General features: G+C 46.6%; 1 protein-coding gene across 1 annotated transcript; it reads left to right on the top strand.

Moving 5' to 3' along the window:
* Window positions 1–275: 275 nt before the first annotated feature.
* On the top strand, window positions 276–23,947 carry C8B (complement C8 beta chain). Its single transcript, XM_083157597.1, has 12 exons — window positions 276–427; window positions 3,441–3,570; window positions 4,860–5,001; window positions 6,945–7,086; window positions 8,921–9,053; window positions 10,410–10,607; window positions 12,759–12,999; window positions 15,549–15,677; window positions 16,868–17,031; window positions 20,333–20,486; window positions 21,966–22,034; window positions 23,592–23,947. Exons 1-12 carry the CDS (start codon window positions 381–383, stop codon window positions 23,741–23,743), a joined length of 1,701 nt encoding a protein of 566 aa, XP_083013723.1. The 5' UTR covers window positions 276–380; the 3' UTR covers window positions 23,744–23,947.
* The last annotated feature ends 1,712 nt before the right edge of the window (window positions 23,948–25,659 follow it).

Raw genomic sequence — 25,659 nt, 5'->3', positions numbered from 1 at the left:
ATTAAATCAGACATTAACATCCAAGTGTTTAAAACAAATGAATGAAACACACCACAGTTCTACAGAAAGGGTCAGGGGTCGACACTGGGGCAGGGACTGATTCGATTGGCCAGATAGTCTCAGTAAAGCACAGCTGCATATATAGTATTAACTGGTAATAATAATAATGATAGTAATTATACTGTACTGTCTGTAAAAACTGTGTATTTCCTGCAGTACACCTTGAGACTCACAAGGGGGCGCACTTGCTTAATTAGTCAACTTGAGCAGGTAGGTTCATGTGGTCATTTTCATTTTATGTGTGAAACCCTTACAAATCTGCTGCAGTCCCCTCAGAGAAGGCGCCGGGCACTGAGGTGAGGGTAGCCGGCAATTATATCATGTTATTATACAGCATCCTGCTGATTTTGGGCCTGTATTTCTCCAGGTAAGTGTATACACGGACTTATACAGACAGTATATGCTGGTGGGAAGAGATGTGGTTGGGGGTGGTGTAAAGATAGAATTATCAGCCTAACTTGTAACTTAACTGACAAAAAAAAAATCTATCCACAACTATAAGGGTATGGGGGAATTTTGAGAGCAATACCGCACTGGTTGGTGGTATAACACCACTGTTTGTGGTGGTAATATAGTAATATGTGTCTCTAGGGTGACTGGCATGGACCTCAAAATTGAGTTACAATATATAATGTATGTCACAGTACACATTAGAAATGGACATTTCGTATTGTGCCAGGTTTATTGGCTGCCAGTGGTGCACCCCTGAGTTCAGCAATAATCTTATTAAGGCCAAGGGAGTAAGAGAAAACTCTTTTTGGGGGCACCCGGAAATCACAGAGAAATCTCCTTATGCAAATAGCGTTTTAGAACATAACTTTTAATAGATCTACATTAAAATAAATTTTGATTAAAAAGCGCTGCAAAAATATTTGAAGTGATGTTAAAGCTACACATGCTTGTACTACAGCATACCTCCCAATTGTCCCGCTTTCTGCAGGAACATCACTTTTTTTTGGTGATGTTCCCGCATTCCGCCTGGGGCCGGGAGTCCCCCCACCCGTGAATAGACACTGTGTGCATGTGCACAGCATCTATTCATGCCCCCCACAGCGCTGAAACCGGGGGCATGGCCTCATGGGAGCCTCGGAAGTAAAGACCACGCCCCCTTCTCGATAGGCACCAACCCTCCTCCTCCCCCCTTCTCGAAGTTGGGAGTTATGCTACAGGTGCGTCTCAGCAACAGAGTTTTTTATATGTATATTGTGACCCTCATTTCTTCCTGTTATTCATACACCAAGGTATTGGTAATGGTATGTAGGATTTAAATCGGTACTTGTGGATTATCATGGCTCCCATCCCATCCCATCGCATGCCATGTATAGTGGCATGCGATGGGATGCGATTTTTGCAGTTTTTTTACCGTTTTTTTTTTTACAAAATTGCATGCGATCGCATTGCATGCGATTTGATCGCATGCGATCGCATGCGTTTTTTAACAGAAAAGCATCCAAATGCATTGAAATTAGTATGAAACATGTTAAATGGCCCCTAAATGTCATTTTTGAGGCTGTACCACCCCCACTATCAACGCGAACCCGAAGCGTGGCGAGCGCAGCAAGCCCGCGAGGGGCGGCGGTACGCGTCCTACGACCTTTTCATACCCCCACTATCCACGTCGGCGTGGAGTTGAGAATAGAAAGTGTGGCGAGCGCAGCGAGCCACCGAGCCCGAAGCATGGCGAGCAGACACCTGTGAATCCCGCAAGGGGACGCGTATACCTATGAAGGTATCCGTGTCCGCTCGCCACGCTTTGGGCTCGGTGGCTCACTGCGCTCACCACACTTTCTATTCTCAACTCCACGCCGACGTGGATAGTGGGGGTATGAAAAGGTCGTAGGATGCGTACCGCCGCCACTCGCGGGCTCGCTGCGCTCGCCATGCTTCAGGTTCGCGTTGATAGTGGGGGTAGTACAGCCTCAAAAATGACATTTGGGGGCCATTGAACATGTTTCATACTAATTTCAATGCATTTGGATGCTTTTCTGTTAAAAATCTCATGCAATCGCATGCGATCAAAAAATATCACGCTATTGTCAGAATTAGCATGTTCCCTGAATTACTGTTTTTTTATTATTACTAATTACTAGCTCGTCAAAGTAACAGAAAAAATAAGTGGCCTCCAGTGTTTAGAACAATTGAACGCCCCCCCCCCCCCATAGTACAGATTATTTAGTGCAATTGAACTCTGTAGGTACCTGCTTTGCCTCATTCCAGCCAAATGAGCCTAATACATTCCTACTAAGCTATTGTGCAATATATATATTTGCAATTTATTAACATTTTTTTTTAAATGAAAGGAGTATTTCCATATCGTTTTCCCATTATTTCAGTTTCCCTTATCTGCTCCAAAATCCATTTAATACATTTTTCATGAAAAACTGCTTCGGAACCTTTGATTACATTTTTTTTAGTAACCAGATATCACATTTCTCATACTTATAATGAAAATTCCCATACTTAGAATAGGAAATGTGATCTGGCCAAATATACAATAAATAAAAAAAAAGTGTGAAAAAAACACAGCAGTGAGCCCTGTGATAATAACGCTGTCTGCAGATTGTGTAATAATCACAGGGCTCACTGCGATATTTCTGAACTGTTGACAGAAAAAGCTTTGCTGAGATCCGGCCAGTGTGATTAGCATGGACAGAATGGCTGATCACCACAGGAAAAAAAGTAAAAAAATTAAATAAATAAAATTCTCACCTACAGCCAGGGTCCAGTGGACGGTGATCCAGTGAGGGACACTGGTCATTGGCAATCTCTGCTGCTGAGACCCCTGGTGACCACCGATCTCTGGTCCGTGGGTCTGGCAAGTATAATGCTTATGTGGGAGGGGGTGGGAGTAGTTGCGATGAGGTGGGATGACAAGGAGGCTGTGGTAATGGAGCATATGCTGCTCATAAATTGGGTATTTTTCATGAAAAATACCCTAATAAGTCTGCTGGGGCATTTATAGGGACAGAACTAGCGTGTGACAGTCTGTACCTGGGTGCGTGGTGTCTTAGTCTTGCCAAGCGTTTTGCACAGTATGGCATCAGAACACCAGGTGAATGAGGACATACTGGGGGAAATTTACTAAGATGTGAAATACACTTCAAAGGTCATGTTGCTATGGGAAACCAATCAGATCCTGTGTACTATCTTCTAGAGGGTAAAAAATAAATAAGTAGTAGCTTCTGATTGGTTGTCCATAGCAACAAGACCTGTGAAGTGTATTTCACATCTTAGTAAATTTCCCCCACCGTATCTGGATGAAATAATCCAGAAGATTTGTGGACATCTCCCAGTAGACAGTGACATCTTGGAGTTGTGAAGCCACCAGGTGATGATACCGAGGTACCTCTTATACTATGAGTCTCTTCCTCCATGTCCAGCTGCCAATCACAAGACGATGGTGCGAAGGGCAGATGGATCCGTTCCGTGCAGGGTACTCCATTGCCCATAGACTGTGTGATGTCCTCCTGGTCTGAATGGAGTACGTGTGACCCGTGTGAGAAGAAGAGAGTAAGTACATAGCACTCAGTCTATGTTATCGGGGAGATGTATCACACCTTCTACAGAGGAAATATGGAGGTGTCGCTATAGTAACCAATATGTTTCTAGCACATGCATAAAATGAGTGGTAGAATGTGATTGGTTGCGGTAGGCAACACCATTGCTGGTCTTCTTTAGAAGTTTGATAAATTTGCAAGTGTTCTACACTAATTTACTTTGGCCCTCCAGCTGTTGTGAAACTACAAGCCCCATCTTACCTTGCCATAGTTTTGCTATAAGGGAATGCTAAAACAATGGCAAGGCATGCTGGGATGTGTAGTTTCACAACAGCTGGAGGGCCACAGTTTGGACATGCCTGGTGTATACTATATATTTCTGTGCTAAAACAGAAGAAAGATGGCCGACTCAGGGAAGGCGTCAACATCTATGGCACAGTGTCTGGGTCTTTGCTTTCTCCTGGGTCCTTTCTGTTCTTGATGCAGGGTGTGCGGCACATTTACCGCAGGACCCCCTGGACCCATGAACACCACACAATCTCACCCATTATATATAAGCCCATCCTCACACATTATAGATAAGGAGCTTTACCCGGGCCAGTTGAAGGGTCCTGCATGGGCCCCGGGTCCTGCTACCCCCGCCCCATTGCAGACAGTCAGGCAGTTAGAGAGAGAGCACACTACCGCTGCAGCAGCCTCTCTCCCCAGCCAAGCACATGCTGTACAGTGCTGTGCCGGGGAGAGAGGCGTGGGGATATGATCCCACCCACACCCCGCTGCATGCTGGATTAGACACTTGTGCCCCCCCCCCCCCCCGCGCAGTGCCCACCCACTTCACAACTATGGTTTTATTTTTTATAGGAGTAGGTATGGTGACGCCTCCCCTATTGGCCACACCCCCTCATTTTACTAGGGCCCTGCAGAACTGTTGGTGCCCCTGAGCGCACCCTTACCCAATACTGATAAGTCTGGGGGAATTTCCTTCTCCACAATCCGATTACCATCTGCGGTTGATGAGTAGATTCTGCAACAGAAGGATTCAAGTTCAAATGTATTTGAATTCTACCATTCTAAAGAACACCAATCACACAGGATAATTCATGTAAAAGTGCATGCCATGTTTTCTGGTGTGAAAATCTGCCACATTTCGAACCCAATAAAATAGCCCCTTACTGGGGCTTATGTAATGTGCTAGGAGTCTACAAAACACCCTTGTTAAGTATGAAAAAGTCTTTTTTTTTTAAAAGGTCAAGAAAAACTCTGGTAATGTTACTGATCTGCAGTATTTTTCACTTTGCGCAGTACCGGTACAACCAAATTACACAAGTGCCCCAGTTCGGCGGTGAGCTCTGCTATACGTTAGACAGACAGGAGGAAGACTGTACCACAAGGACTCTCTGCCGGAACACAAAGCGTTGCGAAGGCTTCCAGTGTGTGGAGTCTGGTAAGAGAGATTGTGTGTTCTGTGTCCAGAAATCTAGCACGTGCCTGGGCAAGTCGCCGGGGTAAGTCCTACATTGTCTAGGTCTAAAATAAAAAGGTCGGCGGTTAAAAGGCTGACAGTCAAAAGGTCAACAGGGTCAAAAGATTGACAGTTAAAAAGTCGACCCGGAGAAAAGGTCGGCATTCATCGACATGGGTTTATCATGTATTTTTTTTATGTCTATGTTGACACCATAGTAGTATAGCAGGTAGTTACCTAGCGCTCAACCTCTATATGATAATGCAATAAGAGAGTAACAAGTGGATTTCCTTTGAGGATTTATTTACTGTACACAATATAATTGTATCAGAATAAATATAAAATAAAACAGGGTGAAAAATAAATAAAATGGAAAATACAGTGAGCTGCAATATATTCCAGGTCCGTCTGGCCAAACTAGTGGATGCTGCACGATGTTAAGATATGCACCCTGGAGGGCAGAGGGGCTCTGATATCGCAGTTAGATAGTGGGTGGTGTGGGATCAGTTCCTCTGTTCTGCTGTCACAGAGTAAATGATAGGGGGGAAGGTGATGGTGACAACCAGCCGTGTTGCACACAATGTTCTGGGAGATGGAAAGCCCACAGGGGTGAGTGCTGGCTGGCGAAAGAGGTGACACAGAAATGAAATTTTCTGTGTAAAGTAGCAGGTTATGTCCAATGTATGAACGCAGTTTCTGGGGGGGTCAAAGCAGGAGGGAGAGTGTCGCCGGGGGCTGGCGTCCCTGACCACCCGGTGATACACCCTGCTCCTACTCGATACCTGTAGTAGACGATGTGGAATTTCCCCCGCCGCAGTAGTTCAGTCGGATGTCAGCCGGAGAGTGTTGTAATAGCCGGCAGCTGTAGCGCACTGCTCAACGGCGTCTCCTGTTACTTCCGGGTTCGGCTGTGGAGCGTGCGCCCGGAGTACAGGTGACAACCGGAGCTGTGCGTGCTCAACTCCTCGATTGGAGGAGACTTAGATCAGGTAATGTATATGGTGATGGAGCTGTGTCCAACGCGTTTCGGCCGCCTTCGGCCTTTTTCAAGGATTATATTATATGTTGACACCATATAAGTGTCCCGCGTCCCCTACACTACTCCTGTGGGCATTATGTGTGTAAGGGGTGCTACTTCTGTGGGCATTATTGGTACTATTATGTGAACACGCTTGACATGCTAGAGTTAATAAGTACGTCTTTAGTCTACTCTTAAATGATTCTACAGTGGGGGCTTCTCGCACTGTGCGAGGAAGAGAGTTCCATAGAGTTGGAGCAACAAAGTTGAAAGCTCGACCCCCAGATGAATTCAGGGAGATTCTGCGTACTGTTAGTAGTCCTTCTTCAGTGGATCGTAGTAATCGAGTAGGACACTAAGGGATCAGCAGCTGCTGACGGTACCTTGGGCCTTGGTCATGTAGGGCCTTGAAAGTGAGTAAGCCAATCTTGAAAACGATTCGTCATTTTACAGGTAGCCAGTGAAGGGAGTAGAGAATGGGAGTTATGTGGCTGGAGCGGGGCTGGTTAGTTAATAGTCTGGTGGCTGCATTTTGTACCAGCTGCAAGCGGTGCAATTCTTTTGCTGGGAGACCCAGGTAGAGGGCATTGCAGTAGTCTCAGCGTGATGATATAAATGCATGAATGACTTTAGGCAGGTCTTCTGAGGGAATTAAGTGCTGGATTCTGGCTATATTCCTTAGACAACACACAAAGCAAAATGACCCCTGTTCCTAGACAAGTGTATTGCCCCACCAGAGATATCGCAACTATTCCCTGAGGGGCTATTGGCTGGCTAGGAACAGGGGTAATTTTGCTTTGTGTGGTTCTTTTTAAAATAGTCTAGTCATAACCATTGCCATCGTCAGTGATAATGACTGTTGTCTGTTCCGTGATCCCCTGACCTCACTGCTATATGTGACCCCCAGGAAAGTGCATCACACTGCGGCTGAAGTGTAACGGGGATGATGACTGCGGAGATGCATCCGATGAGCAGAACTGTAAGACGATCCGCAGCACATGCACGGAGAAGATGGAGCAGTTCTGGGGGATTGAGAACCTTGCGGCCGGGTAGGTGTTCTCCACCTTGTGCATCGCCTGAGTCTTCTCCACTTTTTGTGTATTCAGACTTGTGAGTCTTATTCACATTGATAAATAATAATTATCATCCTCAGTAAGAATAGAGATTGGGAACTCTCCTTCATGCGTGCTTGTCCCCATAAGGAACCTTCCTACATTTACCTTTGAATCACTGATGAGTAGAGGCAGCCGCACTGAATGCTCAGACATAAATATGTATGTCATAGTTATAAAGACACAGATCAGTGGAGGACCCTAACTATGAACGTACTCACTGTTACGTGTACATGGAGTGAAGCTTGAGCGGAGCTTCATCGAGCTCACCAGCCGATACGTGTATACTGCATATAGGTTGCTGCGTAGGGATGCTGGACCAGCTTTATAACAGATTTTAACCAGATCTCACATAGGATCTAAGCAGGAGACTACTTTTGTCCCCCACCATATCACTGTATCATGCACATGCTCAGTAGTGATTTTGGTGGCCATTTTGGGACAGGACATGAAGCCTTCCTGGATGACAGTAATGGGCCCCATACATCAGCCATCACAATTAATGGATTTCCAGATCCAGGGATTTTTTGGCCAGATAAATGGATTCTACAATCTATCTGACTTTGCCCACACATTACAGATTTATTTCAGTGATCGGCAGATTTTTCCATCTAAAGATTGCATCTTCATATCTGGAAATTGCCCCAATCAATTGTCATTTCAGCTGTTCATAATGTAAATAGATGAAGAAGACGAATTGGGAATGCCCACACATATAAAAAAGATCCGCAGATAATACCAGATTATAAAGCATGTTTTAAGCAATCCATTGGCGATCCCTGTTCATTTTTGATTGGGATTGCCAAAAGGGGGAGCCCACACATCTAAAATTAATTGTAGCAATCATCTCCAGATCTCAGGATTGTCACAATTAATTGCTGATGTATGGGGCCCATAAGACTGGAGCTGCATGGTAGCTTGCTCCTCTTTAAGCAAATATATAGCTAGCATGCCATGAGGTTTCAAATCTCTTAGCTTCCATACACATCCCTCTTCAAAGCATACTTGCCGACTTTGGCATACTCCTTTCCGGGAGAAGCCCGGAGAGGAGTGAAAGGGGGCGGGTAGAGGCTTCGTTTTGGGGGCGGGGCACGGGTGATGTAATCAAGCCCCGCCCCCATGACGGGCTGAAGCCTCAATTTGCGGGTCCGTGGGTGGGGGGAGGGGCTAAAAATGATGCGAAATGCCGCGAATTGCGTCATTTAGCCCCGCCCCCTCCCCGCGGACCCGCGAAAGTCATAGTTTTTAGACCGCGGGGAGAGGGGGAGCCGGGGCTGTAGGGAAATGCGGGAGACTTGCCCCCCTTCCCAGGGGAATGGGAGGGGGACCCGATTTGCTGGACCCTCCCGGCCATTCCGGGAGGGTAGGCAAGTATGCTTCAAAGTTACCTGAAAATGTATTAAAAGAATAATAATGTATATAAAGGGAATAAGCTACCCCAAAGTTCTGTGATACGAAACACCAATGGCAATATAATAAATTCCAAAAATGCTCTTTCATTGACCCTCTCCAGACAGCCATTATAAAGGTACATACAGTATCTGAATAACCAATAGCCATTTATTTTGCCTTGTAAACTCATTTATCCTATGCTAAATAGGAACAAACTGTAAACTACATGTTCCTGTATCAGTATTAACGTGCAGTTATTTGTAAGCAACATTTTTTTATTATCGTCATAAATATTTGCGTTCCTGGCCGTAATAATATTATTACTCATTTCTTATTCATTTTTAATGTAACAATTCACCAACTTTTTGTTTTTCCTCAGACTGAACGTATTTACAAATAACCGCGAAGGTACTGTGTTAGATCACCGCTACTACGCCGGCGGCTGCTCCCCAAACTACATACTGAAGGTGCGGTTCAGAAAGCCGTATAATGTGGAATCCTACATCCCTGAGGTATGCCAGCGTGAAGAGTAGACACAAATCAGATTGAAACGTTGGTAAAATAATCACTTTGTCACAAGAACTGCATTGTGTTTTTATTACATGAAGTATTGCATCGGAGTTATGTGACCATTGGCTCTCTCGCTGTGGGTGACCGGTTGTGCGTCTTTGTATGTAGCACTGCCACCTTTGACCTGTGACTTCCCAGAAACGTTATTTAAAATCTGCGCTCCCTGCATCCATATTTGTTCTGCATCTCTGTGCGATAACAATCAGATGCATGCACAGTACTTAAAATATATTGTCCAAATGTGGCCAAATCCTCTTAAGCTGTACAGCAGGGGTGGCCAAACCTGTCCTCAAGATCTACCAACAGTTCATGTTTTTCAGGCATCCTGTGGATCTATAGTAGGAATGAATGCAGCAGGTTTGAAAATGTGACAGTTAGTAATGACTGCACCTGTGCACCAGAGAGATGATTTTGAAAATGTGGACCGTTGGTAGAGCTCGAGGACCGGTTTGGCCACCACTGCTGTACAGGGTATCCCTACCCATTGTATTTACCACCTCAGCAATGTAAACACAAATTAGTAAAAAAAGTGAGCAAAAAAAGATGCATGGCTTAGCTCAGTCGCATTTTTTTGTATGTTGCATCAAACATGGCTACTTGGCATGATTTAAGGATAGGTGCATGTGGACACCTCTGTACTACAGTGTGTCTTTTACAAGGCAGGATAGTTTTTTACAATGGAATATCGGGTGTGATATGACGGCCGGACAGTCGGGATTCTGACGGTCAGTATACTGACATTGGTATTCCAACCGCCGGTATTCCGACAGGGTCTATTATTTCTCTATGGGGGGGGGGGTTATTGGTCTTGGACCCCCATGAGGGAGGAGAATAGCCCCTGTCAATCGGTATTTCGGCAGTTGGGCATTTGAACAGTCAGGATTCTCCAGTGTCAGTATACTGACCATCAGGGGATCGATCGTTGAGAATAGGGGTTCAGTGCTCAAATGTGTAAAGACTTGCCAGTGATAGAGATATAAACAGGGGAGGGAGTCCGAATGATTAGAATGGTTTAAAAAAAATGAAACATAAAAAAACATAAAAATCGATAGTTTGTAAAAAAATTTCCAACGCGTTTCGTCTGCTGACTTTTTCCAGGGAACCCTTGAAGAAGTCAGCAGATGAAACGCATTTGGTGTAAATCCTACCTACCTACTGTAATTAAGTTAATCCTTTTTCATCATCATCATCGACATCTAGGACTTTAAATAACTTCTATATTTTCAAGTTACTTTATAATAACCGTGACATCATTATGTTACATTATACTCCATTCCAACATTTTATTCCATTTGTAGGCCAAAAGCGTCTATGAATTTAAACTATCTGAACATGAATCGTATTCGGATTTTGAAAGAGATTTCCTTAGCGTACATGCCAAGCAAACCAGCTTCAGTTTCGGCTTTAAAATCCCATCTGTTATCGAGATTGGATTCAGCTACAGTGATATGCACTTTAAAAAGTTTGTGGAAAAAACAAAGAAGTTCTCACACACGGTAAGTACTCACTCAGGGGTGTCCTAAGAGCGGAGGGGGCCAGGGAGGTCTCTATTGTGCCACTGATTGTGTTTTCGTGGAGGTCTCTTCTAAGGTGGCCACACAGGGTAATAATTGTATATCGAATGGGTGCTGGGTGTGGATATTTTTGCCTTTGTCATGGGTATATTTCCCTAAACTCATGGATGAGTCTGCAGAACAAAAATAAGGGATGGTAAAGCTGAGGAACCACGGATGGTGTAGGGGTTCGCATCACAGCCTCCCAGTACTGTGGTCATAAGCTCAGTTACCTACATGGCTGATGTGTGTGGAGTTTAAATGCCTTTCCACCACCACCACCAGATGTTCTGGTTTCTTTCCAAGATCATTAATAATAATAATAATAATAATAATAATAATAATAATAATAATAGGAATAACAACCACTGCCATCACATTATTGATCTTAGGATAGAACGCATTGGGTAATATTAATTAAGGTTAGGATCATATATTGTTGCATTGAGTAGCCCCACTGTCTACAAATTTATCTCTTGCTAAATTTGAGTCCACATTGTATAAAGCAGTGGAACGTCTCTGGTGGACAGCTAGGACCACATTGTACAAAGCAGTGGATCATCTCTGGAGGACAGCTAGGACCACATTGTACAAAGCAGTGGAACATCTCTGGAGCCCAAATAGGATCACATTGAACAAAGCAGTGGAACCTCTCTGGAGGACAGCTAGGAATACATTGTACAAAGCAGTGGAACCTTTCTGGAGGACAGTTAGGACCACATTTTACAAAGCAGTGGAACATCTCTGGAGGACAGCTAGGACCACATTGTACAAAGCAGTAGAAAATCTCTGGAGGACAGTTAGGACACATTGTACAAAACAGTGGAACATCTCTGGAGGACAGTTAGGACCACATTGTACAAAGCAGTGGAACATCTTTGGAGGACAGCTAGGACCACATTGTACAAAGCAGTGGAACATCTTTGGAGGACAGTTAGGACAACATTGTCCAAAGCAGTGGAACATCTTTGGAGGACAGTTAGGACCACATTGTACAAAGCAGTGGAACATCTCTGGAGGACAGTTAGGACCACATTGTACAAAGCAGTGGAACATCTTTGGAGGACAGCTAGGACCACATTGTACAAAGCAGTGGAACATCTCTGGAGGACAGTTAGGACCACATTGTACAGAGCAGTGGAACATCTTTGGAGGACAGTTAGGACCACATTGTCCAAAGCAGTGGAACATCTCTGGAGGTCAAATAGGATCACATTGTACAAAGCAGTGGAACCTCTCTGGAGGACAGCTAGGAACACTTTTAACAAAGTAGTGGAACATCTCTGGAGGACAGTTAGGACCACATTGTACAAAGCAGTGGAACATCTTTGGAGGACAGCTGGGACCACATTGTAAAAAGCAGTGGAACATCTCTGGAGGACAACTTGGACCACATTGTACAAAGCAGTGGAACATCTTTGGAGGACAGCTGGGACCACATTGTAAAAAGCAGTGGAACATCTCTGGAGGACAACTTGGACCACATTGTACAAAGCAGTGGTACATCTCTGGAGGACAGCTAGGACCACATTGTACAAAGCAGTGGAACATCTCTGGAGGACAGCTAGGACCACATTGTACAAAGCAGTGGAACATCTCTAGAGGACAGCTTGGACCACATTGTACAAAGCAGTGGAACATCTCTGGAGGACAGCTAGGACTACCTTGTACAAAGCAGTGGAACCTCTCTGGAGGACAGCTAGGACCACATTTAAGAAGAAGTATTGGTACTTGTTTAGTTTCACGGCGGCAGCGGCCGTGCGTCTGAGTCCCCTTGCGGGGCTCGCTTTGCTCGCCCACGCTGCGGGCTCGGTGGCTCGCTGCGCTCTCCACGCTATCTAAAGTTAACTCTATGCCAACGTGGATAGTAGGGGTATGAACTATCTTCATTGGCATAGAGTTCATTTACCTTATTTTTGATAGTTTAGTGAGCGCAGCAGCCGGAAGTTCACGGCGGCCATACTGCCGGCGTGAAACTAAACAAGTACCGAAGTATTTGCAGTCATGTAAGTTTTGTTTTGTTCTCTTTTTTACCATGTAAAACCATGTAAAACCATATTCTTACCATGTAATTGTCACTTTTGGACATTTCAGAGCAGTACATTTATCAATGCACGTTCTGAAGTAGAAGTCATTCAATACAAACTGAAGTCTCGGAGCCTGATGCTTCATTCGGAGTTCTTCCTCAGGGTCAAGCAACTGCCCATGGAATATATTTATGGTGAATACCGAGACCTCTATCGGGACTATGGAACACATTTCATAACGGAAGCGACGCTTGGCGGACTCTATGAATACACTTTGATTCTTAAAAAAGACAAAATAAAAAACGAAGGTAAAGTTTCCTTATTCGCTAGAGCCATTAATTGTGTATAATGATAATAATGATTTAAGTTAGTTTCAGATTCAGGAAGAAATATCAGTGAAATAATTTTAGAAAATAGGGTTGACCATCGATGGTAAGGGTTCCTATCCGTGTGCAACCTGCAGTTGTGTTTCGGGCCCAGCCATAGATATTTCATCATTGGTAAAAGGCCATCGAGAGGGGCAAAACCATCAATGGTTGCTCGTCACCTACCCCCTCACCCGAATGCATTGTGTACTGTATATAGATCGCCTGCTTGATTCTGCTCCTAAAGCATAACCTTACATTTATTAATACTACTAGCTGACCCGCCCGGCGTTGCCCGGGAAAACCTTGGGGTTTTTTTATTTCCAAAATTGCTGAAAAATGTAATCTTACAGTATGCTGTGCCAAAGACCTAATATTGTAATTTGTTATAGATTCCACCATAATGTTAGAATGTGTTTGCATTGATACTCAATGACGGCAATGAAATCAGGTGTTGTGTTGTTGTTTGAAACACAACGCTCCTGAGTTGATAACTTGTATGTGTTGATGAATTCCACATCCACTCCTGAGATTTAGCACCTACTGTATGACATATCCTCCAACATCTGAGGGTCAGAAATCGGTCCAAAATCAGAAAGGGAGTGTGGCTACAATGGTACAGTTTCTAGGGTGCGTAATTACAGGCGCTGAGTGCGTGGGGACCGGGGTGGGCGTTACTTACCGTGCCATATCTAATTAAAAATTCACTGCTCCCTGCCACTGCCGCTCCCCTCACCGAACCTGCCTGCAGCAGTCTCTGAGGTCTGGGGATCTGTAAAGCACATGCACCGGCCGTCTACCAAACAGTGGGGGCAGCCCCTGAGTGTGGGAGCAGGTCCACGGGCCTGGCCAAATGATGTCAAGAAATGAAAGTAGGATTAAAAAATAAGTTCGGATTCAAACTGATAATTGTTTGGATGGCGGTGGGTTGCGATACAAATCTATAGGTAGAGGGGGTATGGATATTGTGGGCATAATTGGTGTTTGGTACACCTACAGGGGGTACCCAGTTGATGAGAAATTTTCACTACAGTGTCACCATAGGGGGATTCCCAATTGGGGTCCAGGTGGTCTTTTAGGGACCCTTTACAATCCTGTAGGTCTCTTCTCCTTGAGCTTACGGTCTCCCTTAATGATAGTCAATCACTGAGGGAGACCGTAGGCTCCAGGAGAAGAGACCAACGGGATTGCAAAGGGGTCTTTGTGTATCTGTGCAATGTTTAAGTGTGTGTTTTGTGTATGTTGTACTGTTTTTTGGGTGTGTATGGTGAATGTGGGTGTGTGTTGTGCTGTTAGAGGTATGTTATGTGTGTGTGTGCTGTGTGTATCTGCCCTATGTGTAAGTGCATAAGGTGTGCTATGTATAAATGTGTGTGTGTAGTGTGCTGTGTGTATCTGTGCAATGTTTAAGTGTGTGTGTGATCTGTGCATACCTCCCAACATGACCCTCTCCAGGAGGGACACATTGCTCTGCTCCTGCACTTCCCTGGTAATGTATGATTGCCATCACCTGTGTTGTGGCACCTTTCTTATCAATTAACCTGTTCAACACAGATGAAGGTAATCATGCATTAAGAGGGAATTGCAGAAGCAGAGCATTGTGTCCCTCCTGGAGGGGGTCATGTTGGGAGGTATGTCTGTGTATTGTACTGTTTTTGGGTGTGTTGTAGTGAATGTGGGTGTGTGTTGTACTGTGAGTGGTGTGTTATGTGTGTGTGTTGTGTGTATCTGCCGAATGTGTAAGTTTGTGAGGTGCGCTACGTATACATGTGTGTGTAGTGTGCTGTGCCTATCCTGGCAATGTTTGTGTGTGTTCTGTGTGTTTCTGTATCTGCACAATGTTTAAGTGTGTGTGTGTTCTGTGTGTTTGTTGTACCGTTTTTGGGTGTGTATTGTAGTGTATATGGGTTTGTGATGTACTGCATGTGGTGTGTTATGTGTGTGTTTTGTTGTGTGTATCTGTCCAATGTGAGGTTCGCTACGTATATATGTGTGTGTTGTGTACTATGTGTGCTTATGTGGTGTACTGTGTGTGTGCGCGTGTACAATGTGTACGTTTGTGTGTGATGTGTGGTCTATGTATATCCTCAATTATTTCCTAATTGTTTGAAGTCTCCACCACAATGTTAGAATGTGTCATTCATACTCAATGACAGCAATGAAATCAGGTGTGGAGTTGTTCCTTCGCAACGGTTTCCCAGATCGTCTATCTTTTCCCCAGATCATCAATGAAGGCAAATTAAAACTTGGTGTTTTTTAAATTTCTAAGTAAAATTTCCCAAAAACGGCTTCGAGGTGCACACCACCGGGTCCAGAGGTATCTTGTTGCTGAATTTGGTGGCTCTGAGTGCCACGGTGCGTCCGCAATGCGACGGACACGCACGCACGCACACACACTCTTATTATATAGATTAATTAATACTAGACAGTGGTGCTCATAACTTGTATTACATCGTTATTTATCCCTCTTTACATTTATTTCTTCCCCATAGGTTACAGTTTAAGTGACGTGAAGTCCTGCGTGTCGGCGGGCGTTACACTCGGAGGTAATATTTGCGGGGTGTGGGTGAGTGGCACCATGTCCGCTGATGCCTGCGATGCGCTCCTGAAGGAAATTGGGGGTGAGTAATAACTTTCAGCTGTCTTTTCCACTTTCATTTAGGTCAAAGGTCATACTTGCCTACCCTCGGAATGGAGGGAGGGTCGCGCAAATTAGGTCCCCCTGAGAAGGAGGGCAAGTCTCCCGCATCACGGCCGAATGCCCCGCTCCCCCTTCCCTGCTGTATAATGCTAATCGCATCATTTTGTGTCATTTTAGCCCCTCCCCCAATCCACAGACCTGAAAATTTATGCTTCTGACTGCCTTGGGGGCGGGGCTTGGTGACATCAGCCTCACCTTTCCCCCGACACATAGCCTCAGGTATGGCGAAGGTGCCTTCTGTATATAAATTGGTTATTTCTGTTCATTAGCCACAGTTCATTAAACTTTCCAAATCCATCCAGTGGAAAGCCCAGAACAGGCTCCCAGAGTCAAAATTTTGCCCAGTGTACACCAGACGAGGTCCTCAACCCCGGGCCTAGTATGTTTTCTGGGATCTGGGTTTCTAACAAGGAAGTCCAACTGTGCATGTGCAGAGAAGCTGGCAGGGCATGCTGGGAGGGAACCGATCCCGCACACAGCAGCTTCTATGGGTTTTTACAAAAGAAATGTAATATATCTCCCACACACAAAGGTCCTGACTGAGAGATAGCTGCTAGTTGATCGTTTTTGTATGCAGCAACTGTGCTGTAATATGCTAAGACAGGAGACGCCTTGTGGATGCGTCATACTGGTCCGCTGCTGCGTGCAACGTCGCATCATCTGCTTGACCATCGCGCAGCCGGAACTAGGGAAGTTGCGTCCACGTACCAAGTAACTTGCCTTGGCACAACCAGAAAATAATGCCAACACGCCCTGTTTTCCGAAATGCTGACTGCCGCTTCCATCCAGGGACACTGCTACCGTCATTATAGATATACGCAGTAAAGATGTCTGCACAGATAGCCCAACACCGGAGATTACGTAAACCATGGGCGGATATCGGGGGGGGGTTTCAACCCACAAACTGCTGCCTCCGTTACTATTTGGCGACTGATGCTACCCATTGTGTGCACATTGATTTATGTTATAACATAGACTTGTAATGTAAATACCTACAACTATGTCTCCTTTGCTTCTGTTGCTGAGTGATATCATTTGGTATAAGAAAGAATTCGCTGAGCTTTGGTTGTGTGGTAATGGTGTTGATATGTTATTATTGATATGTTGCAGAGGGCACCTCAAAGAATGAATTTGTTGAAGACTTTGTGGCTCTTGTGCGCGGAGGAGCCACTGAGCAAATTACAACACTTGCGTACAAGAACTTACCCACTCCGGACCTCATGCAAGAGTGGGGCGATGCTGTGCTGTACAACCCAGAAATCATAAAGTATAAGGTATTAGGCATTCTATTCTCCATATAGCATTATTTCCTTTTGTGTCAATGGTGCACTTAATGGACCAGATTTAGAGTCACATGATATGCAAATGAGCCTGGTTCAGAGTCACAGGCAGTGCCAATGGGCCTGGTTCAGAGTCACAGGCAGTGCCAATGGGCCTGGTTCAGAGTCACAGGCAATGCCAATGGGCCTGGTTCAGAGTCACAGGCACTGCCAATGGGCGCTGGTTCAGAGTCACAGGCAGTGCCAATGGGCCTGGTTCAGAGTCACAGGCAGTGCCAATAGGTCTGGTTCAGAGTCGCAGGCAATGCCATTGGGCCAGGTTCAGAGTCACAGGCAGTGCCAATGGGCCTGGTTCAGAGTCACAGGCAGTGCCAATGGGCCTGAGAGTCGCAGGCAATGCCAATGGGCCTGGTTCAGAGTCACACGAAGTGCCAATGGACCTGGTTCAGAGTCACAGGCAGTGCCAATGGGCCTGGTTCAGAGTCACAGGCAGTGCCAATGGGCCTGGTTCAGAGTCACAGGCAGTGCCAATGGGCCTGGTTCAGAGTCACACGCAGTGCCAATTGGCCTGCTTCAGAGTCACACGCAGTGCCAATGGACCTGGTTCAGAGTCACAGGCAGTGCCAATGGGCCTGGTTCAGAGTCACTGGCAGTGCCAATGGGCCTGGTTCAGAGTAACAGGCTGTGCCAATGGGCCTGCTTCAGAGTCACAGGCAGTGCCAATGGTCCCGGTTCAGAGTCACACGCAGTGCCAATGGACCCGGTTCAGAGTCACAGGCAATGCCAATGGGCCTGGTTCAGAGTCACTGGAAGTGCCAATGGGCCTGGTTCAGAGTCACAGGCAGTGCCAATGGGCCTGGTTCAGATTCACAGGCAGTGCCAATGGGCCTGGTTCAGAGTCACAGGCAGTGCCAATGGGCCTGCTTCAGAGTCACAGGCAGTGCCAATGGTCCCGGTTCAGAGTCACACGCAGTGCCAATGGACCTGGTTCAGAGTCACAGGCAATGCCAATGGACCTGGTTCAGAGTCACTGGAAGTGCCAATGGACCTGGTTCAGAGTCACAGGCAGTGTCAAAGGGCCTGGTTCAGAGTCACAGGCAGTGCCAATGGGCCTGGTTCAGAGTCACAGGCAGTGCCAATGGGCCTGGTTCAGAGTCGCAGGCAATGCCAATGGACCTGGTTCAGAGTCGCAGGGCAGGCAGTTCCAATGGGCCTGGTTCAGAGTCGCAGGCAGCGCCAATGGGCCTGGTTCTGAGTCACAGGCAGTGCCAATGGGCCTGGTTCTGAGTCACAGGCAGTGCCAATGGGCCTGGTTCTGAGTCACAGGCAGGGCCAATGGGCCTGGTTCTGAGTCACAGGCAGTGCCAATGGGCCTGGTTCTGAGTCACAGGCAGTGCCAATTGGCCTGGTTCTGAGTCACAGGCAGGGCCAATGGGCCTGGGGCGCTCAAAGGTGCACAATAAATTAATAATTTTATTAGAAACATACATACATAAAACAATGCAGAAATAAAAGACGATTTGTACATATACCGAGTGATGCTAATTATTAGTTTCCAGTCAGGATAAAGGATGAATTATGATGGTGTATATAGTCCCTTTTGGAACGATGAATGATATGCCACCAACTGGGAACTTAGATATTGAAATATTTATCCGGCACAGCCTCAGCTGCGCTAATTGGCATGTAACTTGCAAATAACTTGGACCGTCCGGTATTAATATGTGCCGAAACGGATGCAAATTTAAAGGACACACGGCCGGGCGGTACGGGACACCCTGTAGAGCAGGTGCCGCCAGTCATTTCTAGAGCCGGCTCGCTGCACTGAACTGTGCGAGTTCAAGAAGTGCAGCTGGAGCTGCCAGTTAATACAAGTAGCGGACACCGAATATGAACTGGCGTTTACACCTATGACATGTTTTATATATAACAGAGACAGTATTATCCTCATCCGTTTCGACACATATTAATACCGGACGGTCCAAGTTATTTGCAAGTTACATCAGGGCCGTCTTAACATTAGGAAGGGCCCCTGGGCAACCTAGTTCACTGGACCCCCCCCCCCAAATTAGTTTGCCCAGGAGCCCACAGTCACCTCCCCAACCCTCACCTCTCTGGCTCCGTGCGGCAGCCAGTCAGCTACCGGCGGCCGGGGATCCGATCATCTTCGCTGGGGGATCCGGGCAGCGGGATCAGGGCAGCGGCGGTAGCTAGGAGCCTGCCCTGAAGTGGCAAAGCGCTATTAACTGGCGGGGCGGGAAGCGCTGTTGCATTGTTGCATTTGAAAAGACTGGCCAGACGCTGATTGGCTGAATTCAGCCAATCAGCGGTCGGCCAGTCTTTTCAAATGCAGCAGCGCTTCCCGCCCCACCGGCAAATGGGAAAGATGGTGGCCGGGTGGCGGGGATCCGACCATCCTCGCTGGAGAAGGGGATCAGGGCGGCGGTGGCGGTAGCTAGGAGCCCGAAGCGCCGAAGCACTATTTGTCGGCGGGGGCGGGAAGCGCTGTTGAATTTGAAAAGACTGGCCGGATGCTGATTGGCTGAATTCAGCCAATCAGCATTCAGCCAGTCATTTTAAATGCAGCAGCGCTTCTCGCCCCCCCTGCCGGCAAATAGCGCTTCGCCGCTTCGGGCTCCTAGCTATCGCCACCGATGCCCTGATCCCCCTGCCGGATCACCCAGTGAGGGTGATCAGAACCCCGGCACACGGACCCCCGAAATTAAATTCACTGCTAGCTAGGAGGTGAAGCGCTATTTGCCGGCGGGGTGGGAAGCGCTGTTGCCTTTTCAAAGACTGGCCGGATGCTGATTTTCTGAATTCAGCCAATTAGCGTCCGGCCAGTCTATTCAAATGCAACAGCGCTTCCCGCCCCGCCGGCAAATAGAGCTTCGCCGAATCAGGCTTCTAGCTACCGCCACCGCCCTGATCCCCCTGCCCGGATCCCCCAGCGAGGGTGAGCGGATTCCCGGACCCCGGCCACCATCTTTCCCATTGGGCTGGGCCGGGGGCCCCTAGGTCCTAGGGCCCCTGGGCAACTGCCCATCGTGCCCAATGGGAAAAACGGCACTGAGTTACAAGCCAATTAGCGCAGCTGAGGCTGTGCTGGATAAATATTTCAATATATAAGTTCTCAGTTGGTGCCATATCATTCTGGTCACACCAGTAGTGGCGTATACCCACACAAGCATGGGGAGCATATGCAAACTCCACACAGTTGCAGCCAGTAGACGATGATTAATAGTTATAGCGTGATTGATGTTCTTGTTGACCACTGACCGTTGTTGCCTTGTAGGCCAGCCCCTTGTTCGAACTGGTGACACCAACAGATTTCATTGGTGCAAACATTCTGCAGCAGAACATGAAACGCGCCCTTGAGGAGTTCCAGGCGGAGACCAGTTCGTGCCGCTGCGCCCCGTGTCAGAACAACGGGAAGGCGGTATTCATCGGTATGATATTGACTGATATTGTGGTTACTGAAAGATGAGAATAGCTCATTGCGAATTCTTTTTTTTATTTAGCGATCGATCCCTTTGTAAATGTATTTATCTTCATATGGTTCAAGGATTGTATAGAGAATATTTGAGGTTATTGCTATTTCACCATACAGTATGCACAAACTGTGTTCCCTTGAATTTTGTTACGTTCCTCTCTCTCTCAGGTCTGAATAATGGATGCAGTCAATTTACCTACAGTCAAAGTCCTGAGGGTCAAAATACCGACCACCATTGTCCGACGGTCAAAATACTGATAATTTCAAAATGCAGACATGGTCAAAATACCAACATTTAAAATGTCGACAGGTCAAAAAGTCGACACGAGTTTTTCATGATTTTTTCTTTAAAACCGATTTGATCATATTTTACCATCCCAGTGAACGGAGAGGGGGAATATAATAATGTACCCAGCATAGTGAGGCACCGTACCTGAAGCATAGCGAGTGCAGCATGCCATGCAAGGGGACGTGGTACATTTATATGGTGTCCATGTTGACCTCATATGACATAGACACCCCCCCCCCCCCAAAAAAAAAGAAAGAAAGTCATGTCTACTTTTTGACCTTTTTGACATTTTAAATGTCGGCATTTTGATTGTCAGTGACTGTAGGTAAATCATGCAAAGCAAGTAAGCTGCAGTGTGTGTGTGTGTGTGTGTGTGTGTGTGTGTTGTGTGTGTGTGTGTGTGTGTGTGTGAGGGTTGGGGCAGACGTGCAAATAAATGACTTAACAAATCAATGAAGTTCGGTTCATATAATATTATATTTATAATGTTTTATATATATATATATATATATATATATATTATATAATATTTAATTTGAATGCATTAATTTGAATGCCTTCATCAAAATGCAATTGAAAAAACAGGCTGTTGGCAGGCTGGACGGGTCAGAGGTCGGACGTGCAGCAGTTTTGATCTCCGACTCCGATACGCGCATATCGGATGTCAAACACATCCAATTTGGCCACATTTCACCCGATTTCTCAGTCCGATCTGTCACAGTCAAGTAAAAAGTGGCAAATGACAAGTGTATGGACAGCTTTAGGTGTTACCAGCTGGATTGGGATCCGGATGATAGATTGACAATGTCTGGGTCAGGCGTGGCCAATCTATGGCCCTCCAGCTGGTATGAAACTACACATCCCATCATGCCTTGCCACAGTTTTGCTATTTGGGAATGCTACTACTATGGCAAGGCATGCTGGGATGTGTAGTTTCACAACAGCTGGAGGAAATATCATCCATATTTGAAAATCATTTTTCGTACAATATAAAGTACAGAGCGAGCGATTAACGTCTAAATTTAAATTTTTTTTAGAATATCATCTTTGTTTTACCAAATATATTATTATTTAAACACGGTTACAAAACGAAGCTTGGGAAACATTGGTAAATGTGACTTGTTTTTATATCCCTGATATCTACAGAAAATCGCTGTGAATGCATCTGCCCGCTAGGGTTTAAAGGATCAGCTTGTGAAATCACCAAGAGACCAGGTAAATACCGCAGGCTCCTCTTATTTGTTCTGGTTTAGTATGTGCAGTGTGTTTGCCTTATTTACAGATCATTAACTGCTCTAGACCTGCCAAGAGCTCAGTGCTCCTGATTCAGGGTCGTAGGCACGTGGAAATGTGGATGGATCCCGCAGACACCTGTTTTCTGCGCATGTGCCAAAGAAAGAGGCGGGCGTCTGTGCCCTGTCCTGATCCGGTACACCCAGGTTATCTAGTGCACACAGAAAGAGGAAGCTGGAGATCACCGCTGTTCTGTGGAGATGCTGTACGCAAGTGACTGGCCTTTCTTCAGTGCAGGGAGGGAAGGAGTCAAGGGAGCTAGGGGATCGCTGAGCACACCCCTGAAAAGGATAAAAAAACAGGGGTCATGGTGACAAGCCACGCCCTCTACACAAGGCCCCACCCACACACCCCTTAGTCCCACCCCTTTTCAGGCCGACTGTGCCTTTGGCGCGGCAGGTCCGGATTTGGAAATCACAATAGTTGGGAGGTATGGTTTTGCGAAGAATCACAAACGACAACTGCTATGGTCAGCATGATGGGCGGGGCAGCACTGGGCAATGCGATTAATTTGCTGTTATATGAGCGCTTTGCTATATAGTGACACGCCTGCATATTACCGGTAACCCTCTGACTGAGCACCCTCAACGCGAAGCCACTATCTGTTAGGTCCCAGTGACCACCCAGGAAAAAGGTCACCTGCGTTATCTGGACCGCGACCCTGCAACGCAGATTCTACGCCCTTGCACGTGCCTCACGTGCCTAATGGGAAATTTGCCTGCCGTACCATGTTCCTAGAGACCTGCACATGCACACTAGACTCTGGGACAACACTATATATAGGCGCTGCTGGCCAGTGGGGAGGGAGCCTAGACACGGACCTTCTCCACTACTGATTTGCGGGAATGTACAAAGTGAAACGTTCTCTCTGGTCTCCTCCATCAAGAAACCTGTAGGTGTTGCGTCACGTGCGCAGTCTGCCGTTGCGGCGCATACGGAGTCTGCTCATAATCTTGGGATGTTTCCTCATATCCACATTACAGGACATCTAGTAGGTTTTTTTTTTTAACTGATTCTGTGGCTCCAGGATGGGTTTCGAAATGTTGTAGAAGGAAACTATCCAGGGGCGTACCAAGAACTTTGGAGGCCCCATAGCAAGATATTGGGGGCCCTGTCCCAATGCGGCATGTGACATGGATGGTATCAGGATGCCAGCGCCTGGGATGACGGCAGTCAGAAGACCGACAATGGCCTCCTAATGCGCAGAATCCTGACACCTGGGTGGAACGTATTCTAACCCCCAACACTACCCCTATTATTATACAGAATCAAGCCCCTTGTCCCTAAACGTACACCTGTTCCCAGCCACCCGCAACGCCTTCAATGGTGAGACAGGAGAATGGTGGCCATATCAGACAGGTTATGGTGCAGCACCTGCTCCACCAGCGGTGAATGGCAGGCAACAAATACAACTGCTTCAGCGGACAATGTTCTCACACAGTCCCAGACTCACAAGTGGTTTCTTATTTTATGTTTCAGTCCAACCCATAGATGGAAACTGGAGCTGCTGGTCAAGCTGGACACCGTGCTCGGGCGGGACTCAATCCAGGCAGCGGCAATGCAATAACCCTTCCCCGCAGAACGGGGGCAGATCGTGTTACGGAGACCCCAATGACTCCAGAAAGTGTTAACTGTGTATGGGAGGAACAACGTATTACGTGTCCACATTGCGGTGTCTGATTGTTCTGTGACAGCTTAATAAAGCTTTGCGATGACAGTGAATTATTAAACATCCCAACATCTCATGTGTAACCTTTAGCATGTCATACTTATACATTCTTATCTTACATAACTAAACCTGAAATAAAGACTCGGAGACATAGGTTTGGCAGAAATTGTTAACTGATTTATTTGTAGCGATATTTTAAGCTAAATTGATTATTTAAATTAGATTAATTAATTAATGGTGGCCAAGAAAGAACGGCTACTACTGTTACTCCACCCCAACTCTAAACGTAACTGGCCTAACTCAAAAACAAGCGGTATCCAACTCCACCCAACAGCATTGACTACATCGCTGTCCCCGAACGGGTGATCCAGCGAAAGGCCTAAGCCAGGGGTATCAAACTCAAATTCACCGGGGGCCGCATCAGCAGTTTGGTCACCCTCAAAGGGCCGGTTGTATCTGTAGGTCCCCCTGTATAATTATAATGCCATGACACCACAGGCTGCTCCCCCTGTATAATATAAAATGAATGCCATGACACCACAGGCTGCTCCCCCTGTATAATAATAATGCCATGACACCACAGACTGATCCCCCTGTATAATATAATAAAAGTAATGCCATGACACATAAATGATTATACAGGAGGAGCAGCCTGTGGTGTCATGGCATTATTATTATTATTATTATACACGGGGACACCTCAGGAAACAGCAGATATATATATATATTTTTATTGTGAGTGTGATCCTCATCCTCACTTACTGTTTCTCCGTCTGTCCTGCAGCTGCTGCGGCCACACTGTCCCCGACTCCCGGTCCAGCTTCCCTGCCTGCTCCTACTTCTTTACAGATGCATGGGCGGGCGGCGTCATCGTCATGACGTCCCCACCCAGTGTCTGTCACTGCCGGGCATCAGAGGGAACAGGCGGCCGGGCCCTTCTCCACGTAGCTGTGGAGGCCGGCGGCCATGTTTCTGTAGCCGCATACATATGTGCCTACAGGAACATGGCCGCCGACAGTGGAGGAACAGGTAAGGTGGCCGCGGTGGGGTGGGTGAGAGGAGGTGGCCTAGGCAGGAGCTGCGACACACTGCCCTGCGTGCTATCTCCTCGCGCGGGCCACATGACGAGGTCTGGCGGGCCGGATTTGGCCCGTGGGCCTTGTGTTTGACACCCGTGGCCTAAGCCAATGAGAGGTGAGTGCACCGCAAACAAGCCATTAAAATGTCAACATCAACACATAGTGTGAGCTAATAGATTAAATCTGCCATTCTTTCCTGCCTATCAGCTAACGCGATTAAACCCACCACCCTCGATAGAACAAAAGGGAATGGAGGGCGGGGAATTCTGCAGGAAGAAGAGGAAGTCTCCTCCTCTTCCTGCTACCTTTACTCAGTCAACCTAGCCAGCCCTTTGCCCTTTTTGGATCCCCGAGTCACATGCATCCCAGTGTGACTCGCAGATGGGGATGTTTAATTCACTCCATGTCAAGTGCTGGCATTACGTTACTCTTATTTCATCTGTATTGAAATAGGGTCAGTGTGAGGGTGTGTTAGTGTGGGTAGAATAGGTGGGAGTAGGCCAGGTGTGGGGTGTATTAGTGTGGGTATTACAGGTGGGAATAGGGTAGGTGTGAGGGTGTATTAGTGTGGGTAGTATAGGTGAGAGTAGGGTAGGTGCGGTGTGTATTATTGTGGGTAGTATAGGTTGAGTAGGGTAGGTGTGAGAGTGTATTCATGTGGGTATTACAGGTGGGAGTAGGGTAGGTGTGAGGGTGTATTAGTGTGGGTAGAATAGGTGGGAGTAGGGTAGGTGTGGGGTGTATTATTGTGGGTAGTATAGGTGGGAGTAGGGGAGGTGTGAGGGTAACATAGTAACAT

This window comes from Crinia signifera, chromosome 8 (assembly GCF_055691185.1).
Source record: "Crinia signifera chromosome 8, ASM5569118v1, whole genome shotgun sequence".
Lineage (NCBI taxonomy): Eukaryota > Metazoa > Chordata > Amphibia > Anura > Myobatrachidae > Crinia > Crinia signifera.
This window is presented reverse-complemented; position numbering and strand designations above follow the sequence as displayed.